The sequence below is a fragment of the Trematomus bernacchii genome, unplaced genomic scaffold (assembly GCF_902827165.1).
Source record: "Trematomus bernacchii unplaced genomic scaffold, fTreBer1.1, whole genome shotgun sequence".
Taxonomy (NCBI): Eukaryota; Metazoa; Chordata; class Actinopteri; order Perciformes; family Nototheniidae; genus Trematomus; species Trematomus bernacchii.
In genome coordinates this window covers 4800329-4826287 of record NW_022987727.1, presented here as the reverse complement: position 1 = coordinate 4826287, position 25959 = coordinate 4800329, and the positions used below count along the sequence as shown (strand labels likewise).

Below are 25959 nucleotides of genomic sequence, written 5' to 3'. Positions count from 1 at the left end.
CGGTTCTGCTGTGGTGATAGCCTCCTCTTTGCTGTAACTGACACTATAGGTGAGCCGATTCCTCCCTGTAGGGTTTTTGTAAGGTCACCGTCCACTTAGCTCAAACTGACGACACTCAGCAAAATTCGATCTGAAAGGTGAATGTTTAATTGACAAAGTGACCTTTTGTTTGTTCTAGCATTAGTTTACGCTTAGCTTAGGGGGATAATATCGTGCACCATTCAACCAGTTCTGGAAAGCATGGGTATAGGCTGGGTTGGTATCTATTAATAAAGCATTTATCTCCCATACTGTAAATACAACTGATAATGTGGATGATAAGGCATCTGAACGCAGGTTTGTTCCAATAAAGTCAATGTAGTGGTCTAACATATGAGGGGATCTGCTTCTCACCTATCGCCCATCGTTGGCCATACATTCATGCTGCTCATTGACTGAGGGGCAACACAACACATTGGTTACATAACACTGACCGAAGGCAGGCTTTGGGTGTCCTGCCGTTATTCAACATTCGGAGCACCAACAGTAACTAATGCAACAGCCCATCACGTCACCCATTTATAATTACATTAGCTCTGGTATGTTTAAGAGCTTCTAGTGAAAGAGGCCTTTACTTGTTTCCAGCCTGCCTGCAGAGGCCTTGGACACATTTCCTGCACACTGGATAATCAATTTGCTGCCCCTCTGCCTGCACACTATCCCAGACGACCCTCCGTGCATGGTGAAAAGAGAGGAAGAGAGAGAGAAAACACATCCTGCCATTGCCCCCAGGCCCTCTCTTTCTCTGTGCCTCTGTTGACACACAAGCACCAACATTTGCCCTTGAGTGAGTCGCAACAATAAGGGGTGTGTCATGGCCTCATACACACATCTGCAAACACCTGCAGGCTGACCAAGCAACTCCATAAAACATCCCAGCTCTCAGTCTCATTCAGATTTTAGCCAATCAGAGGGCATAACATAATAAAAACCATCACAGGTAATGTATACACTGTGTTGTGCTAAAACAATGGCACCATTGATTCAGATTAAAGCAGCATAATATATAAAACATTGAAATTAAAAGAATGAATTTTAGCTGAGCAAAGAGAAAGTTAATGACAGAAATTGATCTTTCACCTTTCATTGGAGAGTATTTGATACTTAAAATATGTTTTTTGTTGAGTACAAAAAAACGTGTGGATAAGTTATAGAGCTCTGGACAAATAAAGAGACCACTGCAAATGTCTCTTAAATCTCAATCTCTGCATGTACGCCAGCCATTCCATTCCAGTGTCTGTTGAATTCCAACACAGAGAAATGTTGTCAGTAGTTTATAGAATAAAATAAAAAGATTTCCTTTTACTCAAACACATACCTATAAATAGTCAAACCAGAGAAACTGATAATGCTGCAGTGGTCTCTTAAATGTTTCCAGAGCTGTATATACACCGCCTTATATGGGGCAAAAGACAAACTTGCCAAAGTCAAAGAAACATACTCATGCACAATTATTGAGAAATGTTATTCAAATTAAACCATGACGTAATCTAGCCATAAAAAGTCATAACGGGTGTGCCAACAAATGAACACATTATAGAAACATTGAGCACCTTCCAAACAAACTACTGATGCATAGTTTATAATACAAATGTACGTTGGCTTTGGTGGACTCTGATTTATGAAAAAAAAAATGCAGAATCACAACTACAGAAAGGTCACATTTTCTCACTTCGTATCACAAAGTCTCATCTGCATGTATGAACATCTCAAGCATCTCAATAGGACAGCATGCTCAGCATACCATCTGCAATGAAGTCCTGGTGAAGGGAGAGTATGGCCGCCTGCCAGCCTCCCTTTCTGCTCTGCAATCTGCCCATGTGATAGAGGTAGAGTAAGCAGTGCTGCAACCTCTTCCTCTCCTTCACTCCCTCACTCACTCACACACTAAGCCCGAAAAAGCTGCATATTCTACTGCAGTTCTGCTCAAACCCACGAGTCACCCTTCAGCACTTCCTAGTGACTTTGGCATAATGAAAACCCAAGGATATGGAGTAAAAGTACTGGGGATTTGACACAAAGCTTCTCTTTGGTACAGTTTGAGAGATAAAGGCCATGTGAGCCATAGCTAGTAGGGACACTTGATCTTATGGAAGATTCATAAAGGCTTAGTCTAATGAGCCCGGTAAGACTGACAGACAAAAGTCGAGGCAAATAAGAGAGCTGGAAGAACGGGTTTCTGCCGTCACATGCTGTCTAGTTACTGGTTTTAAAATGTTTCCATGCTACTGTCGGGGAGATTGTACTCATCTGTCAGCTGGAATTGGAAATACAGCACAACCATGAGCAAGGAGGCAGCTAGCACTTCACAGTACATGATGACTCACAGTCACAAGTAGGCAGGTTGATCACAAGACTACAACCCACATTCAAGTCTTCTCTTTCTGCACTGCAAGTACACATTAATACCTACAATTGGATTTTAGTGTAATTTCATTCGAGTACATCTATCTTTCTATTCACGAATGACTGACGCATTAAGCCTCGATTTAAAAATAACGCTTCAGAAACAAATCTGGTCGATTTATGACTCATCCATCTTATTTACTGATTGCAATAATATGTTGTCAAGGTGACACAAATATACGACTAAACATATGAGAAATTAAGTCATATTTTCCTTAATTTTAGCAGGCCAATAAATGTAACCCCGCCATTTGTTTTTGTGTGAAATGTACAGCAAAATAAAAAGCAGCACACAACATAAATAATAATTATGGCCATAACACTTGACACAACTCTACAAGTACTTTACAGCCGCTTGTATACACTGACTGGGAGATAAGACAATCATAAACTACAAAGTAACAGACAAATCCATTCTAAAACATGAACTGTGGGATAAAGCCTTGATGAATTGAAGGTATTAGTGGGACAGGCTGGGAGGTGACCCCTGGGTCTCTCAGTATTGAGCAACTCAGCGTTTCTCACACTGAGACTCCTAAGGCATGCAGCCCCCTTCAGAGGAGGAGGAATTTCCCTCGGTAGGCCTTTTATTCCCTTTCAGGCTGTTTGTCCCCAACCGTCCACTATTCAGTTTGCTCATTCTACTGTCCCCTGCTAAGAGGCCTGAAGGAAGACCACGTGGGTGCATGTGTGGTATACCAAACGACCCTCAGCAGACAGGCCTGCATACATTCAAGACATATTGTTTGGTTGTGTGCACGCCAGTAGACTTACTTGTAGTGTTGCCTTGCATGTGAATGATGCATTTGGAGTCCTTGCCCGTCTCCCTGGAGTTGAAGGGCCGAACTCGAACCGCAACTTTTACAGATGCCCCCGACATCTTTGTGGTTTAGAAACGACCACAAGTAAGATTCCTTTGATATCCCTCCTGAAATAAAGACAGAAAAGAGATGTTTGCATCCAATTTACAAAGAGAATATCTGGTTTTTAATAAACGAAGACGACTCTGGAAAAGATACACTGAGAAAATGCAATACCCATTATCACATGATGTATATCAAACACAATGAAAGTCCACCCCCTGCACATTTCTATTCATAACAGCATACAACAAATATGGCCGCTCCAAACCACAGAAGGGCTTTAATATTTTGTAAACAGCAGCACATTATACATTTAACATCTAAAATAAGGATACATAGGGCAATGCATTTTATATATATTCCAAAGCATATGCAAAATACGGTTATTGACAAATACAAGATATGAATAATGCATGTAATAATTGATATGCATACACATAATGTTTTTTTTTCTAAAGACAACTTTCCAATGGGTTGACAGTCTACTGAAGCCTTACATCCCGTGGCCAGTGGCTACATTTGCCAATGTTTTTTTCATGTCCTTGGAGTCAGCCATACTTGCTAAAAAGCATACGCCCATGAAATTCTATCTACCCTATTTTGTGTGAGCTACAGTCGGGCAGTGAGCCGGGCCTGCCTGCTCCATCCAACTGGGTTCATTGTGTGAAGGCAAACAGCTTACATTTCCTCCTTTTTCTAATTAAATTCACCGATGTTAGGAAGTAGGCTAATCCACGGCGGCTGTATGTTGTGGAATAGTGCAGGGAGGAGTTGCATGCTTATTTAAGCAGCACAGACTCGACACAATGTTCATGTTTGACGATGTTAACAGTGGGTGTAATGCTTTAAACGGCAACTATTAAGTATATTTAACTGCAAGCTAGGGTTGAAACATGAAATGTTAATGACTTTGCGCTCTGTTTATGGCCGAGAAAGAAGTAACCTCCGGTGTCTGCCTTTTGTTGGATACTTATATCCTTCGTACAAATACTATGATCGTAAATAAGTAATAGTATACGATTTGCAAATGATGTATGAATGTACAACGTTTATCGGAACCAGGACTATGAAGCTATCGGTGCAAATACACTAACGTGACAGTAACGTTAGCTAAAACTGCTCACCAGCCACCGACAACTGCACAAATAATATTGTTATAACAACCTCATGCACTACAAACGTTACAAAATATAAATACATAAATTAATCCATCGTTTTTACTCACGTTTAAAGACTTCACCAAGATAACACCACAGGACAGCGGCGAGAACTAACGCTAGCTAGCGGGCGTTTCAAGATGTGTTGTTTTCTATCAAAATCCGCAAGCGCGAAAACTGTTGTAAAGTCCACTCAGGTGGAAATCAGCCATTATAGCGGTATCCTCCGCCGGATGGACCTGGGACTGCTGCCGGCGACCCCTTGGCGAGTTTATTTTCCAGTAGAGATGGGAAGGCGGACGTCTGATCTGCACACAGGCGAAAAGAAGAATTGATGGATTGCCTTGATTTACTGGAGAGATTACGTCAACTCCCTCTCGGCCACGCTGACTGACAGCCGGACAGGCCAATGAACGAAGAGACAGCTGTGACTAATGTATCGTAGAGCCAATGACGAGGCTCGGAATCGGAAAGGGAGAGGGAGTGGGCGGGGTTTCTTCTTTTTTTCCTGTCGTGACGCCACACTGCAGGATTTCTGCCCACCGCTCCCCGCACCGCTGTCACCGCAACACCGGGGTCACCGCGAAGAGCGCCGCCTAGCGAGCATGGAGGATGGAGCATCTCATTGCTTAGATAAATAAATGGTTTTGCCAATTCATTAACATCTACCTATTCTACATTTTAACATATATATTTGACCAGTGCCACACATGCTTTCATAGGTACTATATATATAGAAATACAAAGAACAAACCTATTTTTCTGCTCCGTTTTCTGTGTTGGACGCAATTCATTTAATTTAGGTAATACATACTTTTTTGTGCAGTAAGGTTTTTCATGTTGTGCAACAAATACAAAAGCCTAAAGCCTTGCTCCTGTTTTCCCTTAAACACAATGTTTAAACCTTTCCAATCAAATAAATTGGGATAGTCGCCAAGTTTGATTCATTACTTTATAACAATTACAGTCGAAGAATGACTAAGCTTGTGCATTTGGGAAACCACATTTGCAAAAGCAGCTTTTGTGCTGCCAGGAATTGGGATGCATTGTTTTTTTATGTAATACAAAATAATCTTTAACAGGAGAATTGTAAATTAACCATCTAATCTTAACTGGAGATTTTCTCTTTTTTTGCTATTTGACTTTGGGTGATTCTATTGATAATTTTGATATTTATTGTACTTGTCAAATTTACCTGGATTGCTGCATGCTTTTTTACATAAACATTTATTAAAGATATAAAATAAAGACTTTGTATAATCTCTGATATTCTGATGCTGAGTCCATCCTTTCATAAGGTTAAATACAGTAAACCAAAAAAGCTTTGCTCAGAGAAAAAGACAAATCATAACCACTACAATATCAATCGGTAGATAAAACAGTGACCAGTTGTAAAATAATGTGCATCATCATTTATTTCAGTTCAAAATCCTAGCTTCCAAAACAAGTCTGTGGTTAAAGGAAATCTTTTCCTGTACAGTTAAGGTCAGTACGGTCATGTTACGTACAGTGCCATTAAAACGAGACCATCTTGACGGGGGAGGTCAGTGGTTCTGAAGAGCAGACGTTTAATGGTGTGCTCCTACAATGGTGTTTCTGGTGGTCATGCTACATTCTCTCACGTTCTTTCCAGGTCGCCTAAAAGAGGGTTATTTGTCCATGAGGCGCTTAGGAGGTTCTGGACTTGAGGCCATGCACACAGAAGTAATTTCAGTCTATTGAAGTCAGCAGGGGAAATGTGTCTAAAAAGGAAAGACTGAACATACAGTATTTCGTGAAACACTGCTTATCTTCCTACTGTACTCAAAAAGAAGCTGACATTTAGGATTAGTTTGCTTTAAACTACATCCTTAATGGATATTCCCAGTTCTGAACTACAAGCACATAGCTCTGGAACATCAGCAAACATTATGTGGACTCAAGTTTATCATTGTCACAGTCTTGATAATGAAAACTCGGAAATAGCAATTTTATCAGAACCCACCCACAATCTCCCACATGTATTGCCCTCCCCTCTCCCCTCTCCCTAAAACCACAAGTCTTTAATAAAGCCAACATACAGAGTAGTACAAAACAAAATGAGAACCTTAAAGGAAAATGATCAATGAATGGACTCTATGCATCTTGCTGGTAACCCCGTTGGTGTTGGAAACGTATTCTTGCAGCACTATAATGCATTATCTAACTTTTGTTAAATATATGTATATATTTTGATATATATATACACAAACTCATGAGGAAAAAAAAACGTAAAAGTCTTAACTTTATTATATTTTGTTTTTAGAACCATGATAATGGTTTGAGACAAAAAAGGGTAAATGCGAATAAAATCAAATCAGCTCTTTTTTTTTCCCCATTCAAATGGGTTTTTTTGTAGTCGTGACACTGAATTCAGTCGATGGACAGCTCTTTTAATGATGGTTAACAGGCCAGGCGTAGGTGTTCTCAGACAGGCCGTCCGCCCTGTTTCTCTCTCATCCAGGTGTGGATCCTCTCCTTCAGCTCAGGGACTGTAGAAATACAAAACAATTGTGAAGAATGTATAAGAAACTAACATTTTAATGTAGTAGGCTGTCATTTCATTTTACATTAAGGTATCCTGAAATCACTTGCCTTAAATCTAAAACAAAATAACCTATTGACTGTACCTAGTAAGAAAGACTTTTGCTCTTTCCTTCCTTGAACACAACTTAATGTAATAACTGTTGAACAGCATCATGGTGGGTTACCTGACTCCAGCATGCTTTCTGTGAGAGGTTGCCTGTTGAAGGGATCAGTGGGGGAGTTGAGCAGGTGGCGCAGGATGATGGATCGGTCCATGATGTTTCCCGAAGGCAATATCACAGGGTCAGTCATCAGTGTGTCCATCAGAGGGTCTGTTTCAACAAGGTCAAGCATACATTTATAAGATGATTAAGAACATATCACTTTCGCAATGATAAGAAATAAGCTTCAACTAGATATCTTGGGAGTTAAAAGTTTTCCCAGAATCAGCATGCTAAGTGCTATTGTCATACAAGAGGCTATACAAGAGGCTTGACAAACATCATAGCCTGTTGAATCTTCATATTAAAATGTTGTGCATACATGTGAGCAGAGGTTACTATTTATTCTACCCTCTGGCTTGCTTTCTTTCTTTATTGTGTATTTATTGTGTTTTTATTGTGTTTTTAGCACTTAACACGTGGCTTTTGTGGTCATTTATTATTCCTATGATGTTTTAATGTTTTGTCAAGCACTTTGTGACTTTGTCTGTGAAAAGCGCTTTATAAATAAATTTTACTTACTTTCGCAAATGTCTTTGAATTAAGAATGAATTAATAAAAAATGAAATAAAACAAAAATAAACTACATTAAATAACTAAATTAAATATTATCAAGCTGTAAGGCGCGTCATCACCAAACGTTGGTGACATGTCGAAGCACAGCTGAGTAAAAAAAAAAGGTTTTATAGGAAACACTATTTGTGCAGCTATCATAAACAACTGTAAAAGAAATATCCAATAAATTCTCAATGAGGGCCGTCAAAAGTGTGCCCTTATAGCAATGTCACATGGATTTTACAGTAGGACTTGTGTGTTACAAAAATAAAACCTGGCGTGGGAGATTTTAACCGCAGAGAAAGGCGATACGCAGGCCTCCCGTACGGCACACTCCCGCAAACTGTGGTGGGCTGGCTGGCATATCTGCGAATCAAAGGTGGAATGTGGGCCACGTTCTTGATCTAGATTATATTAAGTCTGTGGTTACAGGATAGCCTCGCTCTAAGCTCTCTATATGACCTCTATGAGCTGCAAAAGCCCCCGCTAATGTCTGGAATTCAACAGCAACAGAGGCTTCTGAAGATCTTGTCTGTCTGCACCAACTGACCTTAGGTCAGACAAAATTGCTGAGCAAGTGACATTTTCTCCAGACACACACACCTTTGAACTCGTCAGGTGCGTCGCTGTAGTCCATTTCGGATTGGGAGTTCTTGGCGACTATTTCCTCCACCTTGTCCGATAGCAGCTTGAATTTTTCAATGGCAATAGAAGACTTAATACCAGCCTTCCTCATCTTCGAGATGACCTCTTCAAAGAGCTCACGGCTGTACGACCGCTGCAGATAAAAGAGGAGGGGGAAATTATTAAAGCGCAGCTGCAGGTTGTCTTTACAAGTTACCCTAACATATTATTTTTAATCAAGTACACATATGAGGCAGGAAGGCCAAAACAATTTAAAAGTGGTATTAAGGTTAGTTAGAAGTAGCAAACACACTAAATGTCAGTAGAAAATGCTCCATCATCAAGCCAACCCAGTGCAACATATACGTTATAGTGACTGCCCTCACGGCTTTTGAAATCTAATCTACAGAATTTGGTCTGTGACTGCTTCCTGCTTGCATTATCTGGGGAGAAGTGGGTATTGATGAAAAATGGTTGAAGCACGAGATATCATTTATTAAGTACAATAGAGTAATTCATGCCGATGTCCTCAAGGCAATACGGCCATGCTTGTGAGGATGTAGCATAACTTCCTGTAGCCTTTCCCAATGGCCATTATAACAACCTCTCACTTGTGTTTTCTCATTAAAGTCAACAACAAATGAAATTACTGTATCTTCTATAAACTTTAGTACAAACCTGGTCATCTGCAATGGCTTTAGCAAAGCGTGCACAGTCTAGCTGCAGGTAGATGTCAGTCAGCTGGTCTAAGAGCTTCTTGGGCTCAAAGCCATACTTCTCTGGGTTTTCTACTTTCAGGTCCCGACACTTGGGCCCGCAGAGCTGCTGGAGGTTGAAGTTTAGCATGGCGGCTAAACGAGGCCCCAGCTCCTGTAAAGAAAAAAAAAAGAGTATGTTATTAAAGCTTGTTGTGCTCAGAGTGCCTAACGTAGGCTGACTATGTTGCATTTACAGTAATGGTTATTCTTTAATTGAGAATACATAGTGACAATACAAAGTGTGACAGTTTTTTAAATGTCCAGTGGGGGCAGCGACACTCACAGGCCTGAGGAAAGGCTTCTGGACCTGCTTGGTGAGGATGTGGAACATTTCAACCGTCTCTGTGGCGAGGGCCAGGTAGGAACGAGACACACGCTCATCCTGAGTCAGCTGGGATTGCCGGCTCTGCTGCTGCTCCTGAAAGTTTAAACCGAAGGTGAAAGTCAACAATGCTTTTGCATGATTATTTTAGGGGGAACAGCAATTTTATAAATTACATAAACTAGTCTAACAGATGACAAAATAAATGAATGTACTCAGAATGTCTAGTTAAGTCTAGCTATTTTCCATCATTTGTGTATGCATTTTAAATATTAATTATTATTATTTTCATCATTATTTTTATTATTTTAGTGCCTTAAAGTCCAATAACTAACTTTTGCAGCATTGTTTTATATGTAGGTAATTATATAATTGCATATATAGGTTTAATGAAAGTTTATCATCAGGAAAGTTGTATTATCATTATCATCATATTATTACAATTAGGCTGAGCACTAACCCTAGGCAGCTGGTCCCACTGCTCCTTATTTTTCATTTCTTCTTGAACTTCGTGGATACGCTTCAGGGACTCAAGGCTCTCGTCTAACAAGAAGGTGGTGTCATTAATCAGCATGTTGATGTAGCGCACAAACTGCTTGCCAGAGCTGGAGGGGAGTAAACATGAAAGAAGTTAGACAACCACTGAATCAAACCTAAACTGTGCCTTCTGTCTTTTACATGACACAAACTATGCAAAGGGGACTCACTTGAACTCCTCCATGAAGGTGCCATGGTGGGCAAGGTTCTGCCACAGACTCTTGAAGATAGTGCTTATATGGTACCGTATAGTGAACTTATCATAGAACTCGCTGGTGGCTCCGGTGTGCTCAACATCTGACAAGAGGAGACAGTTTGTTTTAGGAAAAAATGAAAGGATCAAGGCTGTAGAGCTGTATATCTAACACTACATTTAATTGTCTACAACAACAGCTTCGAATTACGGTTTCCATGAAACTCACCAGTGTAGAACTTCATGAGGGCGGGAACCAGCTGCTTGATAGACAACGGGTGGTTCTCCATCATTTCAGAGAAGCGCTGAGTACGAGGCTGTACGGCAGGGTTGGTGACGAACAGCACCTCCACCAACTTGGCGATAAGGTAAGGGTTCCTGATGTAGTTCTGACTGCAGATGAACACCACCAAGAAGGTGACTATGTCCTGCACACAGGGCTCATATAAAACCTGGGGGGAATACCTGGATGATGGGAGGAGGTGGAGGAGGTTATGCATCAGTCTTGCCTTTTTTTTCATTATTATATGGTCTTATAACATCTACTCCCCGACACAATATGTGATTTGTTTAAACATGGTTGAAGAATGAGGCGAGTGGTTAAGGCTGAACTATAAACTTACTGCACGACAAAAAGCAGAAACTCTGCCACATCTTCAATGTAGAACTCGGGCAGAGCAGCAAAGCTTTTAGGAATCTCCGGGTGCAGTGGCAGGTTAATGCTGTGTAAGGAATGAAGAAACAAACATGGTACTTAGATTTCTATTCATGATACACATTCAAGTTAAACACCGCATAACATCTAGCACAACAAATGCTTTGTGTGATGCCATATCTGTTCCTTTTACTTAATATCACAACAGTGTGTCAGTGGCAGGGAGACTCACTTGGGGTAGGCGGGGTCCACCATGCGCAGAATGAGCTGGATGACTGTGCTGTAGAACTGCAGACATCTGCGGAGCAGGTTCTCATCCAGAAGGCCCACGTCAGCACAAGCTTTGGCTCGCACCAGTTTCTGACAGCACAAAGTCACACATGATAAGGATCACACCTCTGAAAATATGTTCTGTGACAGATGTGCATGTTTCAGCATTTAGGGATAGCGCAGGATCCTTGAATGCAGTAGACTGAGAGCTGAATATTTTGAGGTTTGTACCTTTAAATCAGTGCTAAATGTTTAATTAATCAAGAAAAGACAATGAATTAATCTACAAGGATGTTAAACAAACCTTGAGCTGGGTTTTGCATCTCTTGAGCATCTCTCTGTGCCGACTAGCTAGAGGAGAATCTTTCCATTGGCTCTCACTGTTCTTCAGCTCCTCTACAGTCCTGACATGGGGGAAAACACCATTAAACACCGGTGGAAGGAGCATGCTTTATTTGTGTGTATACTTTTATAGAGATGTTCAAAAATGTGCATGGTCACTAAAAAAAAAGTATTAATTAATACCTGTTCAGTTCTCGGATAGCCCGCAACCTGCGGATGTAACGCCTGCAGCCAGGCAGGATGGACAGATGGTGGGCGTGAAGCGTCAAGAAGAAACACTCGGTGGGGAACTTGGGTTCTGAGAACTTGCTTGGGTCATCCTCTGTCCACAAGAAAAAAAAATAGAATAATTGTTTTCAATATGGTAACACATACCATCATCAGTGAGAACAAGCACAAGTTTAATTATGGTTACATATATCAGCTTTAATGCTTCCAAAAATAAAGCCAAATTAGGTCACCATTATGTAGGACATGAATTGTATACAGTGCAGCATGTGTAGGTGCACATTTTTTGTAGACGACCTACCTCTGCCTTATTTGGTTAAGCAGAGGCAGAAGAAATGCGGAGGCAGTCGCACAAGGATGATTCATCCAAAATTAACTGGATCAAAAAAGATGCATAGAAATCACACATATAGCAGGTTGATGAATCACTCTTAAAGCATACTGCGTCTAAAAACGACTCCTATGGGTATTTAACAGATTTCTGATAATGGCAGCAATCCATGAACGAGAGTCCACTTTTTGTTTTTGTAAAATAAAAAAACTGTCCAAATGATAAAGCTGTTTTTTATTTATTTATATCAACTCACGCATGTCAGTCAGCCAGCTCTTGAGCTCCTCCATGGTGGCTTTCACACGCGTCTCCTCTAGGCTGACGACAAGCCGACACCGGGGGTGGAAAATGTAGTAAGGGTCCACGGTCTCCAGCTTTATTTTCATGCTGAGCTGCTGCAGCACCCATAAGAAGTTGAGCATGAAGCCGTCTGTCGACACAAGCTTATCATCGGTCTGGGAGAAAAGAGGGTGATTTTAGAACAAGTGAAAATTCATGTTCAGGGGATGTACATAAACACTGAATATGAGAACAATCAGGAAACATACATTAAGAGGGATGTTTACTGTAAAGTACATAAGTCTCGATGACACAATGAGGGGACATTAGATAAAAAAGGATAATCCTTTATTAGTCCCACTGCAGGGACATGTGCATTGTTACAGCAGCAAAGGGGATAATGCAATAACACGAAGCACCAGTATAAAGCCTATACTTGTACTGCATGTAGAAAAGGTTGATATTGCAGTTTAGTATACAGAACTTCATCATCACATAACCTGGCATACTTTATTTCCATTTACTTAAATTATAAATGTACAGCAAAACACTAAACAAGACTTATGTAAACATTATAACTGAACTGTTTAACAAGATGACGTTTTTAATAGTTATGTTGGATGTGAATATGAAGTACAAAATACCTGCATCTGGGCTTTCTTCACATTGTAGTTGACTAGAGCTGACATGTAATTAAGAGCTGACTCGCGAGTTTCCCCATTTAGCAGGATGTTATGGAGAATTTTGAACAAGTCACCCTGAAAAACATTAAAAATAACTTTAACAAATTATTCTTTATACATAGATAAGCAATTAAAGTAATACATTATGAAGCTGAGACTCACCCTTGCTGACTCCAGGTAGTGCTGCAGGGACTGACTGACCACTCGTGTGTTCTCTATGGTGATGGCAGGGCCAGAGAAATACTTGTCTCCTACTTTCGTCTAAAGGATAACAAAGCGTCTTTACATTTAGCAACTTGTCTCTGTTCTCTTTTCTTAGAGTATTCAGCTGTTCAGTATTCAAATTGGCTACAATCTAAATGCTACTCAGGTTTGTTGATAATTGGATTGAATTGATTAGACTACTCACATCATCCTCAGCAAACACAGAGAGGCTGAAGAAGGCTCCCACGTAGGACAGTCTCTGGATCTCTCGGCCACAACCAGGGCTCAGAGGTTTGGGACACCACAGAGGCAAAGACGTAGCCTGCACAAAATACCAACACAGACTCATTTTACATAGGGTCATACAGGGTTTTGTTTTTTTATTGTTATGTTGAACAAATCACCCAAAGAGTAAATTGCAGTGAAAGCCAGTATGTGTCAGTCAATAACAGCGGAAGATAATGAGCTAAAACTAATCAAATATTTACTGACACAATGGCACTTGGCATTGATTAAATAATAATCTAACATAGATAAGCATCCTATAGAACTAAATGTGAACTCAAACAACTCTGATTTCAGAAGTTGTTGGCTCTAAATATAGACTCAGTCCTTTTCTTTGCACAGGGGAATCACGCCTTTCCATTCTTCTGTGAAGCGTAAAGACGACTTAGTGTCATGAATAAAATAAGCAGAGGACATTCTTCTGTGCTGACGTCAATGCTGGTATGATGAATATATAAACAACAGAGACACTAGCCAGACTAGCAAATACTTGATAGAAATAAATACATTACTTTTTTTTGGTACTTGATTTGGAAATAAATAGCCTAGATCAGAGGTAGCCAACACGGTGCCCGCGCGCGGGCACTTGGTCGCCCGCAGGGGCAACGTGAGTCGCCCGCGGGGCATGTTCTAAAAATAGCTCGCCAAGCAAATCCAAAATGTATAAAATACACAAAACAAAAAAGGAAATGTAATTAAAAGAATCTACCCTATGCATAAACGAAACCTAAATCATAGCGAACTCTATCTACTTACTACAACTCTATATCTATCTAACACCCCTCCTCCCCCCACCCCCACACTGAATATCGACCAATCACGTTCTTGCTTGATTTGCGGGACCAGCGTTGCAGTCTGGAAGAAATTCAATGTGGCACCTCCCCGCTGATTTTCCTTCTGGCAGAATCTACACAACACATCAGCCCCATTGAACAGCCTATCATGCCAGCCATATACAACACATGGGGGGCAGAGTTTTACTCAAGTTGCGTGTTGCAACTTGCATATATATTTATTGCACTTGACGCACACACGCATGGCGTAATTTCCACCTGGGACAGGGGGGAAATGTCCCCCGCTCTTTTCGAAATCCCGTTTGTGTCCCCCCGCTTTACAAATATGTTTATTTTATTTTTTTAACGCAAGCCGTCGATCGCCACGGAGGAGCACACAGCCTCTGTGAGCGAGCGAGACAGAGAGAGAGAGAGAGAGAGAGAGAGAGAGAGAGAGAGAGAGAGAGAGAGCTGGGGGGGAGGGAGGGAGGGAGAGAGAGAGAGCTAGGGAGAGCATACCTTTATCTATTTAATATAGATAAAGTAAGAAATCATTCCAATGTGTGCTATAGGACAGTAAAAAAAACAAAAAACAGTTTGAAAGGGGAGTAAAATAAGCATAAATAAAAAGAAAGAATGCTAACTAGGTAACATAAGATAAGAATAAACCAGTTTAAATGATTTGTTATTGGTTGTGATCATATTCTAAAGATGTTTGGATTATTGAAAAGTAAACAGCTCCCTTTCATCTGAGTGTTGAGAGCTGTTTCCATCAATTCATGATGTGCTCAAAGTGCTCCAGATTGATGCTTTTCACTTCAACATTTAAAAATAATCTTCACGGGGGTGCATGCCCCCCGACCCCCCTAGAGGAGGTGAGGACCCCCCTAGAGGAGGTGAGGACCCCCCTAGAGGAGGTGAGGACCCCCCTAGAGGAGGTGAGGTCCACCCCCAAATAAAGCAGGTTAAAATAATTAAATTGCATACATGTTCTTTTAGTAAACACTGAAAACAGGTCCCACAGACCCAAACAGCACACAAAGGTTAAAGCTCAGCATATAATAATGTTAAAATGTGCTAAATATATACACTGCAGAAAACAAAGAAAAAGAGGAGTAAAAGTAGCTTCTGACTTGTTTTATTTTTTAAAAGTAGCCCTCACCCTAAAAAAGGTTGGTGACCCCTGGCCTAGATAATCCGAGCTTCTACATAAATGAGCTTTGGCCATCCAAAGGTACACTCACCAAACTGCAGACTGGGTGAGTCTTTCCAAGCTTGATTTCACAAAGCTCAGCTAATGCCTGCAAAAACAAAACAAAAACAAAACAAAACTGAAACAATGCTCGACTCTCGTTCGTTTTACAGGTGAAACAGGTTACATGGCATGACCTACAAACTTCAGTCAAATTAACAATCATAATTGGAGATTAGTTTATTGGTCAAGATATGATTTACTTGTTACAGTCGTAATAAGCTAGTTGCAACAACTTTGTTGAGTTAACTAACTAGTTAACTAACTATTAAACAAACCAAATGAACAGAGGGCCCAAAAGACATTACAGTACTTTATTATCGTGTATGCCAGTACGGATGGTACTACACTAGGGGTAAGGCCATTACAACATTTTCTTACCATAAGAGGAAATTTAAAGTTGTCACTGTCAAAGGAACATTCTTTTACTGCAAGAGCAAGCCCCCGGAGGATGGGAATAAAGATCTGAAAAAGAAGATAGCAAAGATGTCATGCATCAGAGCAATATCACATTTCATTGCATGTCTAGGTAACAGTTTCAGCCTTTAGCCTAACAATGGCTTTTTACTCCAAGCGTTTGCATTAACTCTTCAAAAATAATAAATGTGGTTTTCATTTGTTATGATCGAAGCATCATAGACTTTTGTGTGCCCTAGAATTATAGACTGTAATCGACTGAAACCCAATGGAAAGGAAAAATATGTCATCCCTGCTAAACTTGATAGGATTGAAAATGGGTGTGTTTGGGGGGGTCTTCCTGCCACACTGTATGCATGAATGAGTTTCAGCAAAAGTGAGCCTGAATCAGCATGTATACAAAAATGGATGGCCATGCTTCCCACCTGACTGAACAGCTCTTCCTCCTGCTGAGTAATGCGCACCAGCTCCTGAATAAAGCCGTACGGGAGGTTCCGACACAGCAGATAAGGTACCAGCAGAGACTGATGGAGAGGGCTCCTGCAGGAAGAAAACAGAGAAGCATTGAGCGGAAAATAAATAAATATGCTTTCTGGAGCCAAGGTGATAAAGTAGTTGCCATGGAGACTCGGACTAGAATTGAAAAAGGAACAGAACATACAGAGATAAAATAACAGATCATTTAATAAAAAAACAAAGATTGTCAGTGTGTTGCTGACTTTCTTACCGTGGCTGTGTCAGGGTGCCCTGCAGGACGAGGGCAACATGGGAAATACATTGAGAGCGAATGTTGCTGAGAAGCTGGCTGGCATTTGGTTGGCTGCATATCTGAGAGAGAAAAGGGTAGGAGAAGAGAGAAAAAGGTGAGAGGTGTTATCAAAATATGCTCCGTCGATTTCACAGAAACTCTCTCCGGACTCTGATGAATCACAGTGTTCTTTGACGAGGAGAATCCTTCACTTGTTTCCAGACCATCTGCCCTGCAGCTAGTACAGACTGTACTTCTGTCCTCAGGACATTTTGTAACCAAATTAGATATGGAGAAAATCTGAAACGAACTCTGCAGTTGATATTATAAGAAGGATCATTACAATCGTAAAGCCTTGATTTAATCTCTTAATGGGTTCTCCACTTTAGCAATAAAGAAACAGGGGACACAATCATTAGCGTAAATCATCTGAATAACATTTTTTTATGTCTTATAGGCAGACACTAACCTTGGGAGCTTTCCTCTCTTCCATGCCAACACTGTCAAAGCGCTCAATGAGGTAGTTCAGCATCTCTGTCTCTTTACATGTTTCAATGGTGAAGCGGTCGCTGGCTGTATCGCAGGACATCCCCCCTCCACAAACAAGACTGCAAACAAAATGTAAATAGGAAACAAAGAGGTTGATTAAATAACAGAAAAAATCAGAGCACAGAGAGATCCATCGTTAGCTGCAAACACATTGAGGCTGCTTTTACACGGGAACGTTTGCGTTTATGCACAGTATGCGTTTTCAAAAAAATCTTCCGTTCACATGCATTTGTTTCATTTAACGTGTCTGTTCAAACGAGACCGCTGGAAACGCTGTAGTACATATGCCGGGACTGTAAGTGGCGCTGTAACTTCCGCCAAAATACACCAAAAGCAGCGAAGAAGACCGCGGAGCAGCCCGGAGCAATGTTGCCATGGCTACCCTTCTGTTTATGCCCCGCGGTGGATTTAGCAACATGTAGTAGTTCATGTAATTCTCCATGTCCACTTGTTGCTGATGGTTGTGGTAGAGGAGCTGTAGATTTTGCTCTAACATCTGTAGCATGGTCGAGCTGTAGATGTTGTACTAACATCTGTAGCATGGTCAGTAGCAGTAGCTACTGACAGTAGCTACTGGCCATGCTACAGCAGTTAGCAGCAGAGGCGGGGAGAGGTGGGGCTATCGTTATTTTTTCAGGAAATATTCGTATAGAGGCGATTACACGGACTCGTTTGACCCCCCAGAGAGTTTCGTTTGCAAATCTATCCACCTTGGGACCCGTTATCGTTTGTGGGGTCCGTTTGTTACGGCCTCGTGTAAATAATAGGGCTATACGTAAGAGAAACTATGCAGATACAAGCCGTTTCGTTCTCGTGTAAATGTGGCCTTAATGTATGTATAGCAAACAAACTCAAACCCACTCTCAAGGGTCCTGAAAGAAACAAACTACAAAGCATTAGGGACAGCATTGCAGCATCTCAGTAATGGGCTCTTGAAAGAGAATATCATCATGTTAAACACTCAAGAGCTGTTTGCAGATAGGAGAGGAATAGGATTCAGCTCGCCACATGTAACTGTTTAAATTGCTGTTAGTGGTCAGTTGTTACCACAAAACCTGTTTGCAAATTGCTGCAAAACACAGCAAACATTTAGAGTTTTCTCTCAAAGCTCAAAATGAAATCAAAACATTATATTGTTAAATAACAACTACATGGCAAAACAAATGTCCTCTTTCTTTGCTAATGATACAGTCAACACATTAAATTAATAACACAATTCAAGTCTACCGTAGGCATGACAGTTTGCATGCTGTACTATCAGGGTTATATGATATTGGAAGGTTTCAATGCTTGATCACGGAAGGGCAAGATCTTGTAAATAAAACTATACTTCATAAACATTCATATTAAAGAATTGAAGTCAACCATTATACATAATAGGTGGGTACCACTTAGGCAGGGAATGTCTTAAGAAAAAAAGGATTTTTAATGTTCAAGGTTGCAGAATAAAGACTATATATTATATGGAGTTTCTGCAAATCTGTAGAAAGCATATTTAATACTAACCACCATCAAATATATTAAGTTATAGTCAACAGACGTTAAACGTGTAACCTCTGATGACAGTTAGAACACTCCTTATAAAATGGCCTACAAGCATTTATTTTTCATTTCTCTACCCGGGTGTGTTTGTGCGCTGTTAGTGGTAAGCCTCGTGGGCCCACTGCACAATGCAATGGACTCCAAACAGAGCAAGCACAAACACACACACACACACACCGTGCAGTGGTGTACCTGGACCCAAACTGAACCCTTGCAAAATCCTCCTCCTCCTGAGATTCTTCATCACTGCTGTCCTGAGACATGTCAGAGAGGGCAGAGAATAGGACCGACAAGGGGCTAACATGACGGGGGAAAGACACAAGGTGAAAGGTTGGAAGAAAAGAGGATGTTGTGCAACATGAGCAAACAGAAGGGAAGTGAAAAAACATGAAGACAGGGATGAAATGGTAACAAGTCACACTGAAAGATGAGAAGGAAGAAGGGAGCACCAAGGAAAGGATGCTGGAGGGTTGCATGCTTGCTTGAAGACCACTTCTCGTGCTGCTTTTTAAATATTCATTAATGCCCAATGGCTAGGGCTGTGCAATTAATCGTATTTTAAATCGCAATTACGATTTTGGCCTGCCACAATTACGAAAACAACATAATCGAAAAAAACAATTATTTAGCTTTGCTAGGTTGTGACAGTGCACTGCAACATATTTGATCTAATTTATTTTGGTCTAATTTATTTTTATTTATCATATGTTTAGTAGCTTGTGGAAGTGCGCTCCAAAATATTTGTTGATCTTGTTTATTGGTATTTATTATTTTGATATTATTTATTTAAATGTGAATATAAATGTATCATTTATTTAATTTAGTATTGGTTTTTCAGTTGAATTATACGTTCAGGGTAATCAACAGTTAAAAAGATACTGTTCAAATTATTATTTGTATTTGTTTTAAAGTTCAATAAATGGATATTTTCAAAGTCAATGAATAATCTTATTTAATAATCGTGATATAAATTATTGAGCAAAATAATATTTTTTGCTATAATCGAGCAGCCCTACTAATGGCTGCAGCTTTTTATACCCCTTCAGAACATTTTTTCCAACCAATAACTGAACTGACTGTCACCATCACTTATCTTGAGCAAGCCAAAGCAAAGAGGGGTCAGACGCATCTAATTTGCCAACGATTTTAAGCAATGTAGGACAAATACAACATGTTTGTTAAACTATGCTTGTTATTCGTCTGAAACTGTGTTCGATTTTTTTCAAAGTAAAGCAGGTTAGCAACAAGCAAAACCAGCCTAATACTAATACAAAATAATTAATCAAAGCTTGAACTCTCCATTTGCTTTTAACTTAAGACTTTAAACATAAATATAATACAATATCAGGTTGTTCATTGAATTTTGTACAAGCAGTCTAAATATTAGCCATTTGTTTGTTATGAAGCTTGTGTATATTTGAAGTAACTGCAAGAAACTTAGCAGCAGAAGCAATGTAAACAACAAAAAGGATCTGGCCAAAGGCTCAGTTCACAGCCAACTTCAAATCTGAGGGTTCACAAAGAGTTATGGTTTTAGTATGTTTGCACACTGACATGCAAAGGACTGATGAGATACCTAGATGGTGGGATCCTGGAAGCAAAGGCAGACTGTCGGGCATTCGTTCTGGGAGAAGGGGGCACAATGGGTGTGGAGGAGGCTTGGTTGTGAGCCCTAGATGAGCTCAGGGTGAGGGTCTGGGGGCTGGTTGGTGGAACAGGAACTGGGGTGTTTGGAGGAACAGAGGGTCCTGCGGGGCTAGGAGAGGGTCCAGAGAAGGTAAATCCTCTTTGACCAGGGCTGGATGGGGAAGGAGCCCCCCAGGGAGAGGTGACAGAGTAAGGCCGATAGCGCTGGGAGATGGGCATGGGGGCAGATGGGGGGTTGAGAGATGGTCTCAGAGCGGTAGTAGCAGTTGGGCTAGGGGGCACAATGAACTGTGGGGTAGAGGGTGTGGAAGGTAGAGAGGGTGTAGTAGGACTGGGGAGAGATGGGGAGGTCCTATTGGCTGCATCCAAAGCCATCGGGTGAGGACTACCACACCCATACAGACTGTGGACAACATTGAGACGAAGATTGGCAAAACTCATCTAACAATGATGTCTTTAGAATTAGAAATAGTCAACGCTCAAAAAATACGTAAGTGTATAATAATAATAAAAAAAAACACATAGGTTATCCGATCATGGAACACCAATAACATATCGATAAAGAACCCCTTTAGTGTAAGGGACCGATACAGAGCCTAGATATGTATCTGGGAGTTACACTGCAAGAGCTCATTACATGGACTCAAAGGACTTGCCTGGACAGAGAGCTGGCCCCAAAGGACCCTGCACTGGGGCCCATCGGGCTGCCACCTTGGCTGGAGGGCTGCACCAGCGTCAGGCGGTGGTCGGGGGATTTGGCTGCAGCAATTGGCTGAGAGGTGGCGGTCAAGCTGGCGAATGGGTTTTGGACGCGTGAATGGGAGGACATCATTAAGACTTCCATCAGGATCTGGCCAATCAGGTCTTTGAAGTCAGAGTATACTACAGGAGAGAGATGAGAACAGAATGGTCATGTTTTTAAAATGATCATACTTGGTTGTATACAAAACACAAGACTTTTCACAGTTTTGGTGTCTCAGTTTTTGTTTTCTGTAATTTTGAGTGCATAAGCCATCACATTGGAAAGAACGGCAAAATGCAGTGTAGTTCAACCATTTGAACACTTGTCATCTAAAAGTGGACCCTTCTCACACTAAGTGAGGGGCAGAATAACCTCTTCACCAAACTTGTGAAAATGGCTGAAGATGAATCTGTAGCAGTTGCTCTGGTACACTGCATTATACAAATGTTAGTTATACAAGTGTACAATTAGAATGATGTACATTTTGAAGAGGAAGAAAAAAAGTGTGAAACAGTCGTGTTTGAGACAAAACTACCCTGTTGAGATGTACCTACTGTGCAAATAAGTACATATGGAACACATTGTACCCTAGGGAAGTGGTATCCCAACTGAGAAACAGCATGCCTGTAATGTCCTAATGAGTTAAGACGTTACTCAACGACATACCATCTTTAGGGTTCTGGTGGAACTCTGCAGCCAGTGAAGGGAGAAAGATGACATCTCTGTCCTGCTCCTTCCACGATACGCGGAGGATCTTACAAATGAGCTGCAGAGCCTGTTCTTCTGAGACATCTGAGTTTGCAGAGGTTTCCTGAGGTCAAGAAAAGATAGATACAGTAAGGGTTGGATCACAATCTAGAGCCATTTCACTAGCATTACTCTAAATCTCATGATACTCATTATCTGGTGATCACTATCTCTCTTTAAAAGAAAGGTATGCATTTGTTTATCAATGAAGTGAAATAAAAAGAAATTGAAACCAAGAATAGCGTGTATGGAAAGTCCCTGGGAATAAACTTCTGTAAATACCCAAAGACTCCTTTTATGATTTTACTGACTTCCTTGATCTCAATGTGGCCATGATCAAAGTCAAGTAATACAGGATTAAAGGGCATCTTGGTTGAGTAATGCTCACTACTGCCGTTTACCTTGTCAGTCAAGTTCCTCTTCTCCCTGCGATCACTGTCCTCCACCTCCATGTTCTCGATCCCTGAGTCCACATCCACCTGGGACATGCTGGAGGGAGACAAAGGCGAAGTGCTTAGAAAGTCTCTTCATCACTAAGCAGACTTGTAGTAACTGAAGGTTCAAGTCACTCTTGAATATTGTTGCAACTTTATTCAAAACAATCTGTGATCATTATTGCATGTCTGTGGTTATTTGGAGGATACATTTGTTCCAACACAAAGCCTGAGATTGATCATCAAAAAGATCATCAAAGAGGTTTTTTTGGAAAATCACGTTGATCTTTTTAATTATCTGGGTTATTAAAGTCTTTGAACTAATAGTTCAATGTGCCGTTCGAACAACTCTTACCTCTTTTCACAGGAGGCAGTGTCAATGTCCATGCTCTGCGACCGGGACAGACTCTGGGACTGAGTCTCAAGGCTGTTGGAGGGGGAGCTGGAGAGGGAGCTCACACCCTCACTGCTCTGACTTCCATATGCCACCCCTGCAAAAGCAAAATAATACAACTGAGCACCTTCAAGGTTGACCATTTATTTGAATTGCTGTTTTCAAATCCCATCTATCAAAGCCTTCATAATTCAGATTGATCTATCAGAAGAGATAAGGTTCACAAAGGCAGTTTCATCTTCTAAGTCTCCTCTGAAACACAAGGCATTTTTCCTTCTACTTGTTTTATTTAAATAATGCTATTCCTCAGATTTAGTTTTGGTACAATATGTATTGCACTATTTATAAACTTTGTTTATATGCTTTAAGCAGCCAGTTTAAATTAAAAATGTTTATTTTAGGCCACACTTGAATAACAAAGGCTCAGATTGCCATTTTTTAAGACCAACATGGTGAGCCATACCTTCATAAACCCTGATTACAGCCAACAGGTAGAGAGAAATCTGATTAACATGCAGGATCTTACTGTGTGAGAAGAGCTGGAATTACCACTCACTCCTGGTTGCACAATAATCATCAGAACCAACACTTAAGTCAAATAAATTGCATATACACTGTTTCAGGAAAATATTCATAGAAGATGCATCAACATGTACTGAAGCTTTGTATATCTGCGAGGAACAAATTAATCAATTAAAATAATTATGAGTAGCACCACTGGCAATTCAAGCATTAAAAAGGCAGAATTAAAAAGCGCCAAAACCACATCTAGGCATACCAACAAACAATGCCAGGAAATTGTTACTCTATCAATACAAGGCCCACTGGTGAATTTTCTAGAGCATTGCATAAGCATCACTTCTCACTCTGTTTCGCACAGGGACTCTGTTGATCTCATCAAGCTGCTGCTGTTTGTGTTTGTCATTCAGGGACAGAGTGTCTGACTGGCTCTTGCTGTTCAAATATCAAGGTCTCAAATACATAAAGGACCCTTTCAGTGTTGTGCTCAAACTCAAACAACCAAGGTTGTTTATGTTCAGAGATAAAACTCAGAGACAATGTGTCACTGGATGAGTATGATGACAGAGTTAGACTTATAATCACAAAACAGGCTTAAAACAATAACCCTATGCTGATAAGAGAAAGCTGAGTGGATCTGTACCTGTGGTTGTCAACATCCTAATTCACCAGAATTAAAAACAGTCATTTTGAGAAACTAACTCATGCATCTCAAAACCTATAGATCTTATTTAAATCTTACCAGAGGTGCCCATAGGGGATGTGGCCGGTGTACAACTGTGGACATTGAGCCCCAATGATTGAGAGGCAGCTGGTGGCTGGGGGGCAACACCTGAGGGTCCAGGGAGGGGTCCAGGGGGGGTCTCTCTCTGTGGGGATGTCAGGGGTGTGCTGAGAGGGGTGCTGGGCTGTGACGTCTGTCCACCTGCCAGTCGTGCCAGTCTCCTTCTGCGAATCTTGAATAAATAGACCAGCAAATTAACATATGTACTGTATGCCTACTATACAGCACTTCATAATATCAAATGACCGTTAGAGCTATATTAACCATACAATTATTAGCTATATATTTTTTTTCTAAATAATTGGCACAATAAGTATGGATAAAATAAAATAATCTAAGGCGATTATTTTACGCCTATTACCCATATTAGGTCATTAGCACCCGACAAAAGACACACATTTAAAACACAAGCCTTAACGAATAAAAACATACATAAATACAGTGTAACCTACACTGTAAACAAAATTAGATGCGAGTAAAAATCGAGCACCAGGGCACAAGACCATTACTCTAGTAAATCAACAGCACGCTGTATTGCAAGTTGATCGAGTAACGTTGGCTAAATACGGGCACAATGTGACAAAGAACTAACAGTTTATACGATGTTGTGTGAGGTTTCAGGTAACAGCTCAATGGCAACACTACTCTCAGCCGGCCAACAGTTGATTGCACAATGGTGGCCCGGTGTGTTTTTTTATGCTGAGTCGTCTCGCAGGCTAATTTTTTGGCTGTTAGCAAAACAACGTTAGCAACTGTCAACTAGCTTACGGCAGGAAAATATGCCAAATCAACTCAGAATACAAAATGTAACATTGACTGTCAATCTATATCATGAAGTAAAAACCTGCAAAGTGAAAATAATTCAATGTACGTGTATTAGTTATCAAGTTAAGCAATGTAATCCATGGAGCAGTTTGTACACAGCCTTTTTAGCATTGGCTAGTTAGCATTTTCTCCGGCTAAATTAAATTAACGTTACTGACAACGGTGACATACACATGCAAACTAAACGAATTTAGTTAGTTCATTTTGTTATTTTACCGGCTTTCCTGAATAACCATCCTTTAGGTCACGTTGGGTACCACGCACATTTGCATGCTTGATTTGAATAAGGGTTAAATGTGTGATTTTGTCGCGGATACATTTCTTCAGTTTAACGTTAGACTATGCTAGCCTCTGAGCTAGCTCAAGTAGCAAGTCCGCTAGTGGCAGAACATATGAGGCCCACATAAAAGAAAGGATTTTCATTTCATTTGAAAGTAAGCTAAATAATTCACATTTATTCTAGCAACACAATTTAAGCGTTTCATCCCCATTTTCGCCTTACCTCATCTGCGCTCAACTCCTCCATCGCAGCTAGGTTAGCTAGCTTTTACACTTACAACTGCTTTGATGTGTGCCAGCCAGAGCCAGCTAGCTAGCCTGTATTAGAACTGAATATGCATAGTCCAACTAGTTCAACAAATAAGTGTCAGTCTTGATTGTCTTCAAGATATAAACTATGACACCAGTATACGGAGGGTGGCAATATACAGTTCCTCCAAAAAGTCTGTCGTTTGCTAGTTTTCTACCAAGAATGAAACAAAAAGAAAAGAAGCTAGCTATTATACGTCAAAATACAGCTGCAGCCATTTTGGTTCTACACAAATGTCACGTGACCCAGAGACTACTGGGGGAGGTGTAAGGCTTCTGTGTCGCACAGATAAATGTTATTTTACCTGTTATATATGTGAATATTATCGTGATTTACATGGAATTTACTGTCAGATAGCTGATCTATGCAAATCAGATCCATACTTGTATTTCGTTTTAAAAATAAACAGCACATCCTGTCTATATTTGTTAAAATCAGTGTGCATGAATGGGGCATAACAAGGTCACTACAAAGAGGTTTTACACGACCCTTTACTGGTGT

At 40.5% G+C, this 25959-nt stretch overlaps 2 protein-coding genes across 10 annotated transcripts in view; both read right to left on the bottom strand.

The window, feature by feature from the left end:
• kif1b (kinesin family member 1B) overlaps positions 1-4780 on the bottom strand; it is a 62221-nt gene extending 57441 nt beyond the window's left edge. For all 8 annotated transcript variants that reach the window (XM_034145289.1, XM_034145291.1, XM_034145295.1 and 5 more), the window contains exons 1-2: positions 4534-4780; positions 3220-3373 (exon numbers count right to left, since the gene is read on the bottom strand). In XM_034145289.1, the coding sequence (XP_034001180.1) occupies positions 3220-3325 (106 nt within the window). In that variant the 5' untranslated portion in view covers positions 3326-3373; positions 4534-4780. The remainder of the gene's footprint in view (positions 1-3219; positions 3374-4533) is intronic.
• A 1082-nt stretch (positions 4781-5862) lies between these two features.
• On the bottom strand, positions 5863-25693 carry ube4b (ubiquitination factor E4B, UFD2 homolog (S. cerevisiae)). 2 transcript variants are annotated; one of them, XM_034144980.1, is made up of 28 exons: positions 25372-25693; positions 24003-24216; positions 22703-22838; positions 22315-22402; positions 21833-21977; positions 21081-21306; positions 20354-20827; positions 17156-17294; positions 16666-16766; positions 16364-16478; positions 15903-15986; positions 15514-15570; positions 13417-13533; positions 13170-13268; positions 12969-13082; positions 12302-12500; positions 11670-11808; positions 11449-11548; positions 11107-11234; positions 10843-10941; positions 10449-10684; positions 10197-10323; positions 9950-10094; positions 9451-9585; positions 9088-9279; positions 8389-8563; positions 7195-7341; positions 5863-6975 (listed from the first exon to the last, which is right to left on the bottom strand). In XM_034144980.1, exons 1-28 carry the CDS (start codon positions 25393-25395, stop codon positions 6911-6913), a joined length of 4020 nt encoding a protein of 1339 aa, XP_034000871.1. In that variant the 5' UTR covers positions 25396-25693; the 3' UTR covers positions 5863-6910. The 2 variants fall into 2 exon arrangements, with proteins under 2 accessions (XP_034000871.1, XP_034000870.1); XM_034144979.1 differs by lacking the exon at positions 20354-20827 and having other exon boundaries at positions 25372-25692.
• Positions 25694-25959: the final 266 nt, after the last annotated feature.

Excerpts from the sequence above, each read along its gene's own strand:
- ube4b (XM_034144980.1), bottom strand. The coding sequence starts at position 25,395 with ATGGAGGAGTTGAGCGCAGATGAG. Across the intron at positions 24,217-25,371 it reads AGGAGTTGAGCGCAGATGAG|ATTCGCAGAAGGAGACTGGC; the intron begins GTAAGGCGAAAA and ends TATTTATTCAAG. Across the intron at positions 10,324-10,448 it reads CCTCATGAAGTTCTACACTG|ATGTTGAGCACACCGGAGCC; the intron begins GTGAGTTTCATG and ends TCCTCTTGTCAG.